General features: G+C 43.8%; 3 protein-coding genes across 3 annotated transcripts; 2 read left to right on the top strand and 1 right to left on the bottom strand.

The window, feature by feature from the left end:
- Positions 1-663: 663 nt before the first annotated feature.
- Positions 664-1,847, bottom strand: LOC122616991 (malate dehydrogenase 1, mitochondrial). The gene has a single exon (XM_043792618.1). It carries the CDS (start codon positions 1,778-1,780, stop codon positions 737-739), a length of 1,044 nt encoding a protein of 347 aa, XP_043648553.1. The 5' UTR covers positions 1,781-1,847; the 3' UTR covers positions 664-736.
- Positions 1,848-1,901: 54 nt separating this feature from the next.
- LOC122616990 (malate dehydrogenase, mitochondrial) lies at positions 1,902-3,030 on the top strand. Its single transcript, XM_043792617.1, has one exon. The coding sequence runs from the start codon at positions 1,948-1,950 to the stop codon at positions 2,995-2,997; it is 1,050 nt and encodes a 349-aa protein (XP_043648552.1). The 5' UTR covers positions 1,902-1,947; the 3' UTR covers positions 2,998-3,030.
- Positions 3,031-6,542: 3,512 nt separating this feature from the next.
- On the top strand, positions 6,543-9,381 carry LOC122616648 (putative odorant receptor 69a). The gene is made up of 3 exons (XM_043792183.1): positions 6,543-7,517; positions 8,152-8,928; positions 9,292-9,381. The coding sequence occupies exons 1-3, from the start codon at positions 6,543-6,545 to the stop codon at positions 9,379-9,381; spliced, it is 1,842 nt and encodes a 613-aa protein (XP_043648118.1).
- Positions 9,382-9,393: the final 12 nt, after the last annotated feature.

Below are 9,393 nucleotides of genomic sequence, written 5' to 3'. Positions count from 1 at the left end.
AAACTGTCGACTCAGACACTTTTCCGCAAGAAGTCTTCTTGGGCTCTTAACCTCCTCCCCCCCCGAAAAAACGAAACCCAAAAGATGTCGAGACCCAAATTCAATTAATGTAATTCTGTTGAACAGGAAAACTAATTTGGCCACCTTTGGCTGACTGAAAAATGAAATTGCGACTAATTAAGTAATGAGAGATCCGGATACAGGAGTATCATGCTAACTTCTTCAAAGTTTGCTTGCCAAACTACTTAGGCTCACCAAGAAAACTAAGTCGTGTGAATCATCTCAAATATTAAAGTGTATACATACATATATACATACGCTTGTGTGTCAAGCAGCCTAAATGTACAAATCTCGAGACATAAATCACAATTTCTTTGCCATTAAGAGGAGACCGCAAAGATTTGCGGCTCCGCTGAGTTGCCGATGGCATGGCAATCTGAAACTGTTTGGAGCCGAGTTCCAGCTGTGTCAGTGGCTTTCGCGCCCGAATCCCCGACATTATGCCAAAAAAAAAACACAAAAAGTTACAAACTGAGGGTTTCCTTAGCTTACCAGCATTACGGCCATAAAACTTGTGGTCTAACAATAGAACAGTCTCATAATTTAAATCCATTTTCCGGCCTTTTCAAGAGTGCATCAAATATTTCCTATCATCAGATAGACTTTGTAACAAAATAACCAAATAATTTATTAGGCACATTTAACCAAATTCGAAATAAACTATATATTTGCATTGTTATGCGCAACTGGTCAGCATACCCTCGCCCAATTTGATGCCCTTTTCGATGCTCTCCTTCAAAATGGGCAGCATGCAGTCTAAAGCTTTCCTCTCCTCATCGTCCAAGTCGGGCAAACCCTTATTTTCCGCGATACCCTGGGGTCCCAGTTTCAGGGGTGTGGCGAAGAACTGGGCCTCGGTGACATCGGACTCCACATAGGCGCACTCCACAACGCACTCGTCCTCCGAACCCTTGATACCCTTTATCAGTGAGTTTATAAACTGAGCGGCTGCAAAGGCCATCGATAGGGTGGCCGATCCCAGGCCATCCTTGGCATTAACCACCTCGGTGCCCGCGTTTTGGACGCGTTGTATCAACGCCTCGCGCTCCTCATCAGTGCCCTTGAAGGGGGGATCGCACTGCGACAGGATGGGCAGGATGGTGCGACCAGTATGGCCACCGATCACGGGTATATTCACTTTCAGGGGATCGGAGTTGATGATGTTCGCCACAAAGGTCTGGGCACGTACCACATCCAGACTGGTGACACCGAAGAGTCGATTCGGATCGTAGGTACCCTTTGCCTTGAGAATCGTGGCCACGATGGGCACTATCACATTGATGGGATTCGTGATGAAGGCCAGCATGGCGCCGGGACAGACGGCACTGGCCGCAAAAGCCACTTCGCAGGCAACGCTGGCATTCACGTCCACCAAATCCTCGCGCTTCATTCCGGGCTTACGTGGCAAACCCGCCGGTATCACCACTATATCAGACTTGTCCATAGCTTTTTTCAAGCCATCCTTACCCTCGAACGGGCACACCGTAGCACGGGTGTTGATATGGGATAGATCTACCCCCACTCCGGTTGTATTCTTTATGTCGTACAGCGAGAGGGTCGATACGTCCGGATTCAGCTTGAGAAGAAGGGACAGCGGCTGGCCAATGCCACCCACCGAACCCACAACGGTGACTTTGAGACCGCGGTTGATGCATGCAAGCGGCTGGACCATGGGAGGCAGTTTGCCCACATGGGCTAACAATCGAGAGGCAACAAACATTTTATAATTTTAGTTTTAAATGAGCAGGATTTCGATACAAGAAGTGTAACGAAAAGACAACTTATAAGCTTACAAAAATGTATAAAATTTCCAATCTGATTAGTAGGCCTTTGCTTAAAAACTCATGAGTTGGAATTTTATACAATTTTGACTATATTCCGAGCAAAATGGTTTTACTGACGAGTCTTAAAAGCCAGACAAAACTTGCCACATGGCGCGTTGTGGTGCGCACTTTAAAGGTCGCCGTTGTGGGCGCCGGAGGTGGAATTGGACAACCGCTATCGCTTTTGCTCCGTCGCTGTCCTGGAATCGATGAACTGGCTCTGCACGATATCAGCGACATGAAGGGAATCGCTGCAGATCTGTCCCATGTCAGCCAAACGGGAAAGGTGCTAGGTTTTAGCGGTGAACAGGAACTGGAGCCGGCGGTGAGTGGAGCTGATGTGGTGGTCGTGGCCGCAGGAATGCCTCGTCTGCCAGGAATGCAAAGGGATCACCTGATGGCCGCCAATGGAAATGTTGCTGTGAAAGTGGCCACCGCCGTTAGCAATGCCTCTCCACGAGCTCTTCTGGCCTTCATCACCAATCCCGTCAACATGATTGTGCCCACAGCAGCGGAGGTTCTAAAGGCCTATGGAACTTTTGATCCTCGGCGACTCTTTGGTGTTACCACTTTGGATGTTGTTCGGTCGAAAAAGTTCATTGGCGACTCTATGAACATATCTCCGGATGAAGTTAACATTCCAGTTATTGGTGGCCATGCCGGGATCACAATTCTACCCCTCATCTCGCAGTGTCAGCCGCGGTATAGATGTGATCCCCAGGAGATACACAAACTGACTCATCGCATTCAGGAGGCGGGCACAGAGGTGGTCAATGCCAAAGCTGGTAATGGATCTGCCACCTTATCGATGGCTTTTGCTGGGGCTACTTTCGTGGACTCCCTGCTGCGTGGAATTCGTGGACAGGAGGGCCTCGTCGAGTGTGCCTTTGTCGCCTCCGAGTTAACCGATGCCCCATTCTTCGCCAGTCCATTGGAGTTGGGAAAGGATGGCATCAAGGGCTATATACCACTTCCCCAGATGAGTGACTACGAGAAGGAGGCTTTGGAAAAGCTACTACCTGTTCTAAGACAGAACGCCGATGAGGGTGTCAATTTTGCCAGAACTTTTTTGAAAGCACAATCACAGTCACCCCTTCCAGCGGCTTTGCCATAAAATATTTGTTACTTTAGTATCTACGAATTAATAAAGGAGCAAGCTTCTATTAATCATACTTTAATGGCAAGGAAAGACAAAGAAAGCTTGAATGGTTACATTTACTGAAATATATTCAAGGTAATTGGGTAAGCATTGTGTAGGAGGATCTTTAAATTCATTTGGTTTTATTTCTGTTTAAATGGCCGCAAATAAATTCCGGCCAAAATATTTCTGTGGACCGGCGTATATCGTGCGGCAGTAAATTACATTTGCACTGAGACGCTCTCTGCTCGACCTGCTAACAAATTGCTTGGCCATCTTTAGCCCCCCCTTCCCCCGATAACCCCAACATCCTGGCCATGTGTGGCCCCCAAAAGTAGGCAGCAATTTTCCTCACTTTATTTCACAACCGCCCAGTAAAACGAAAAACTTTTTTTTTTTTTTTTTTTTTTTTTTTTTTTTTCTATAACGAAATTGTTTATTTGGACTAGCGTACTATTACCCTTATTGGACAACTTAATCTAATCTGAGTAAAAACGAAAAACACATTGGGTGTGTGTGTCCATTTTATCTTGTTGTCCCCCCAATTGCCAAAAAAGAAAGTGGGTGGCCCGAAAACTTTCTTGCGACCCAGTTTCACTTTCGCCAGCAGTTCACCTGGCCAAGTTTCGGATGGGCCAAGTGTGTATGTGAGTAATGCCACTACGAGTATTGCCGTGCTGCATTTGTTGCTGCCACCCAGTCTGACAACATATAAATTAAGCCCAGGCATTTCGGGCAACATGTTGTCCAGAAAAGTGTATTTCCAAATAACAAAACATGGGTCCCGAAAAAAGGTGTCTCAGTTAAGTGGCTTTCCAAATCATTACGTGTGGAAATCATATGGCATTTCAGGATTGGAGAACAATCATAAGCGGATGACATGAAATATTAATTTTATTGTTGTTTAGCATGCGAATCTATAGAATATGTTATTTCCTTTCCGCAGAAATATGGTTACCCCCAAATTACACAGTATTCCGTTTGCCTATAATGCTTTTCTGTGGCACCTCATAAATTTTCGGTTTCTGGCCTCCGGGCAATTTGTTGGCATTTTGTGGTCATATATTTCATATGCAACACTTTCTCTTTATGGCTTAACTAATTGCAGGAAAAATCTAAGCCACATCAGCAAACAATTTCTGGCCCAAATACTTTCCTCGAGTTTGGGAGCACTCTTATTACTGATTTGGCTACTCTCTCCCTCCTGCTTTCTGTTTATTTGGGCGCAAACTTTTTTTTGTGGGTCATGCCAAGTGTTTACCTGAGCATCGCAAAACGCAAAACTTTATTTATTAACCAAAAGTCATTTGGGCCCGAGTCCACTTTTGCTGTTGATCTTTACGGGCGTATTAAAAAAGTTGCCAAGTGGCAAAATCATAATACTACAACTTGGTTTTTTACGGCTGACTTTCGGTTGGCTTTTAGTTTCACTTTTTCACTTTTTAAGCAGAAATCAATAACTTGATGATGCCAAAAAACTGTACAAAACTGTTTCTTTATTTTCTAATTAAAGTACGGGCGCTGCTCTGACACATGTTCTTTAAAAAGGATTTATACGTCACATCCCTTTTTTTGGACAAATGCGAATCCGAGCAGACTCGTTACCCGCTTATCAAAACAAATAAATTCCTTCGGCTAAATGCGCTCATTTATCTTAATTTAGCAGTTTAGAATGCCCAGCGAGGAGCGAATGGGGAGTTGAACAATAATTTTTCACACTATTTTCATAGATCCTTGTCAAAATAGGAAAGCGCCTCAGGAAACCGGAAGTCCGAGCAGCTGCTCCAATGCTAAAGGCCCGGAGCGTTTAATTTCCATGGAGCTGCACATAAATTTTCCACTTGGCTGTAATTTCTGGCCATGGGATTGCGAAAGGGGATTCTCTTTTGTGGGCAGTAAACAAGGGCCAACCCAAAGTTGCAGCTCGCAATTCGCTTTCGATGCGAATTTATGGCCATTCCCTTTACCTTTGGCCTGCCGTTTTTTTCTGTATTTTTTGGGGGTAATTTATTTAGAGAGCGGCCAAAACAAACACGTTAATTTCGCAAATTAGTAGCATGTGTTGTTTGCTTCACTGGGACTTAATTAGTTTAAAAGGCCCGATCCGGCGGATCGATAAGTCCAACAGTTGCGAGTTCCGAGTTGCTAGAGTACCGAGTTGTCCGAGTCGGTGGCGTATAAGTTTGCTATACTTTTGCACTTGTCAGCGGCCAGGACGAAGGAGATGAATTGCAGAGGCTTCTGCCAAGAGCTCCGGAGTCGATGTAGTGGCCCTTGGCCCATGGATCTCCATAAATTCCTGGCCAAAATGGCGCTGGCTGCCAAAACTATTACTCACACTCCTCCGCCATCGGCCAACGGGCAGACGGACGGATAATTCAAATTGTCCATTACGCGCAGCTGCCGCTCGATTTGAGTCCTTTGGCAATTGGCCGGGTTTCGCGCCCGCGAGTCCTGCCAAGTTTTCCTGCTTTTGTTTGTCTTCATAAATTTTACGTTCAACGGAAATTTCAACTGAATTTAAGTCAGTTTGTTCGTTCGTGATGATGACGCGCGGGGACTTTGCTTGTTAATTGCGAATCAACAGAAGCTCGATTAAAGCAAAAAAAAAAGGAAAGAAAGAATTCAACCGGCAGTGCCAATCAATAAAAACAATTGAAAACCAATCAGAGTTTAATTACCGCAACAAAACGCTGATGAGACGTCGACAGTAAACAGAAAATCCCCGCACAAGAAGCGAAATCACCAAACCATAAATCAATAGCAAACAAAAACGCTCCTGGACAAGGGGAGTGGCATATTCGAACATATCCAGGATCTTGGAGCCTGCGGCAGGGAACAGGGAGCATCTAGCATGGAGCATGGAGCACATGAGGCGCAACCAAGTAGACCGCAGAATAAAGGCAACAATAAAAACTGGCAATAGGATGGACTCGTAAAAGAGCGGGTGCCACAAGGATGCCCATAAACAAAGAAGTAAACAAGCGCCAAGCACAATACACACAAGCTCAAACATGCAGGCACAGCACATATACACATATACACATAGACACACAGCATATATGGCGGTACATAAAAATGTCTCCTTGGGTGGACTTCCGGCGGAAATGGAGTGCAGAACGAGCAGCACTTGTCTGCTGATATCAGCAGCCATAGACGAGCGCATAAAAGCCTGCTAACCAGCTCAAAGGCATCATCATTACGAGCTTGACACGAATATAAACTGAATAAATAAACAAATAATGTGCGAGCTGAGTTCACGGGAAATGTCTGCTTGAAAATGTGTCATAGCTTTTAATAAGCTTTTTGGTTTAATTTGTGCCTAGCTTATTTTCCAATAAATTTCTAAATAAAACACACATTTGTCGCTTTTCCACTAGATAGGCATCACTGATGTCTTGTTATACCAGCCGTTGGTTTTCCCAAGAATTGATTTAATATTGCTCAATTAGGTTTAGAAATCTGGCCACCAAAAGAACCTACTTTCCGTCTGGGGCCATTCAGTCATATTTGAAAGCAGGATGCAGTTGCACGACCATATGAAATATTTAGACATGGGCTGCAAGATGGCATGTATACCCAGATATCAATGGAAAGGACGTCCGACTGAAAGAATGTTGTACGCCTCGGAGCAAAGGATCGTGTTCCTACTCGGAACCATTTGCCAGATATTCCAGATTGCTGGTGTGCTGATCTATTGGTGGTGCAATGGCCGGATGGCCAAGGATACGGGCACCTTTGTGGCACAATTGTCGGAAATGTGCAGTTCGTTTACCCTAACATTTGTGGGATTCTGTAACGTATATGCGCTCTCGGTAAACCGCAAACAGATCGAAACTTTGCTCGAGGAGCTTCAGGAGTTGTATCCGAGATCCAGGAACAATCACTATCGCTGTCGGCACTACTTTGACCTGGCCATGGCAATAATGAGAATTGAGTTCCTTTTCTACATGTTCTTCTACGTGTACTACAACAGTGCGCCCGTACTGTTGCTCCTTTGGGAACACTTGCACGAGGGCTATGATCTTAGTTACAAGACGCAGACGAACACTTGGTTTCCATGGAAAGTCCATGGGTCAACACTTGGATTTGCCATGGCTGTACTAAGCATAACCCTGGGTTCGTTTGTTGGCGTGGGCTTCAGCATTGTCACCCAGAATCTTGTCTGCCTGTTCTCCTTTCAACTGAAATTGCACTACGATGGAATATCCAGTCAGCTAGTATCCCTCGATTGCCGTCAGCCCGGTGCCCATCAGGAGCTGAGGATTCTGATCGCCTACCACTGCCGCATCCTTCAGCTGGGCGACCAAGTCAATAGCATCTTGAATTTTGTATTCGGCTCCAGCCTGGTCGGTGCTACTATCGCTATTTGTATGTCTAGTATTTCCATTCTGCTACTGGACTTTGCATCTGCCTGCAAGTATGTCAGTGGCCTAGTGGCATTCGTCCTTTACAACTTCGTCATCTGCTACATGGGAACCGAGGTCTCTTCAGCTGTGAGTATGCAAATGTGTCAAAGATATTTATTACTATACTATTTATAACTATACCAAATGGTAAATAGTTGTCTGTTTTCTGCAACTCTTACTAATGAAACCTTTAGGCTTACTTATTATGTAGATAGTTTTTATTCCTATACTGTATGTACTATCAAAGATAGTAGATAGTTTTTATTCCTATTCTGTATGTACTATCAAAAGGCAGTTGTCTTTTCCTAAGACTGCGAATTTGATCTATCAACTGAACAGTCGACAATCAACGGTCAACAATGCGGATGATGTCACACTATAATATATGATAATCGTAGAGCAGTTGCCATTTTCTCAGGAACCCTAATATAGATGATTACAAATTACTCAACTCGATGGTTGCAGGCAAGCGTATAAAAGTCGGTGGTATGGCGCAATTATGACAGTCACGGTTTAGAGCAGGATGGAATTTGATGACTATTTTAAGTACTTTGACAAGAGTTTGCGGCTGGCACAGGTTCCACGATTTAGGTGGACTCAAAGGGCAGCCGAGGAAGATGTGTACCCAACGTTCAGAAGGGCATTCTTTTTACTGGCAACCATTTGCCTGGCTTACCAATGTATTGGAGTAGTTATAGATTGGTGCTTATTTGGACGGAAGGCAGCGGATACCCAAAGTTACGTTGCTGAAATCTCAGAGGCTACAGGTGCACTGATGCTCGTCGCAGTTGGATTTTTCAATATATGTGTCCTCTCGAATCGTCGTCCTGAGATTGAGATTTTGCTTACGGACCTACGGGAACTATATCCAAGACCCAGAGATAGAAATTACCGCCAGCAGTACTATTTTGGAATGGCAAATGGATTTATGAAATTCGAGTTTATATACTTCTGGATGTTCACCCTATACTACAACACTGCTCCACTTGTGGTTATGATGTACGAATATCTAGTGGATGGCATGGAAATGAGATATAAGACCCAGATTAACACTTGGTACCCTTGGAAAGTCTATGGTTCAGCAATCGGATATGGTGTTGGACACTTCGCCACATTTATCTCCTCAATCGAGGGCGTGGCTTTTTCCTTGGGCACTCACAATATCATCTGCATCATGACCTATCAATTGAAGTTGCACTTTGACGCTATATCCAATCAATTACTCAAACTGGATTCCCGTCATCCTGGCGCCAATCAGGAATTGAGACGGCTCATCGCATACCATAGTCATGTTATACAGATTGCAGATAGTTTTAATGAAATAATGAACTTTTCTTTTCTCGGCGGCTTGTTCTTTTCCACAACTGCACTTTGCATGACAAGTGTGGCCATTTTGCTTCTCGATTTGCAGTCTGCAGTCAAGTGCATAAATGGTCTAATTGCTTTTATCGTCTACAATTTTGTTATCTGCTTTTTGGGCACTGAGTTCACATTAGCGGTAAGTTTTCATCGTAAAATACTTGTATGTATTAATATCATATTCATTTTGAAATTTGAGGGAGCTTTTAAACATATTTCCATCAATTAAGAGGAAATAGGTAACTCGGGAACTATAAATGCTAGAAAGTTGAGACCAAGCATATTTTATTTGTATATAATTTCTGATAGTCAACGACTAAAGTGATCTCCCTCTTGTTATATATTATAATTTTGTTTTAAAATCGATAGTTTATGGAAAATCTTTCACCTTGGTAAGGATCTGATTGGTGCTTAGATATTCAAACAATTTGCTTACAAATTACTCCGACAAAGTGCTTCCCATAATGAATTTTAAACCAAAAGACTTTCAAAAATCCTGCAGTTACCAGCTGCAGCAGTTGGCAGTTCTCACCACGAATTGGCCAACCAATTATATTTATACAGTTGGGATGACGGTGGCATAATCCAGTAATCCAGTCAAAAA

The sequence above is a fragment of the Drosophila teissieri genome, chromosome 3L, assembly GCF_016746235.2.
Source record: "Drosophila teissieri strain GT53w chromosome 3L, Prin_Dtei_1.1, whole genome shotgun sequence".
Taxonomy (NCBI): Eukaryota; Metazoa; Arthropoda; class Insecta; order Diptera; family Drosophilidae; genus Drosophila; species Drosophila teissieri.
The sequence above is the reverse complement of the archived record's forward strand: the minus strand, read 5'-3'. Positions and strand labels throughout refer to the sequence as shown.

Bases quoted from the DNA above. Each gene is read 5' to 3' on its own strand.
- LOC122616648 (XM_043792183.1), top strand. From the start codon at position 6,543: ATGCAGTTGCACGACCATATGAAATATTTAGACATGGGCTGCAAGATG. The intron at 7,518-8,151 runs GTGAGTATGCAA...TTTGGACGGAAG, and splicing joins GAACCGAGGTCTCTTCAGCT to GCAGCGGATACCCAAAGTTA. The intron at 8,929-9,291 runs GTAAGTTTTCAT...AAAATCCTGCAG, and splicing joins GCACTGAGTTCACATTAGCG to TTACCAGCTGCAGCAGTTGG.
- LOC122616991 (XM_043792618.1), bottom strand. From the start codon at position 1,780: ATGTTTGTTGCCTCTCGATTGTTAGCCCATGTGGGCAAACTGCCTCCC.
- LOC122616990 (XM_043792617.1), top strand. From the start codon at position 1,948: ATGGTTTTACTGACGAGTCTTAAAAGCCAGACAAAACTTGCCACATGG.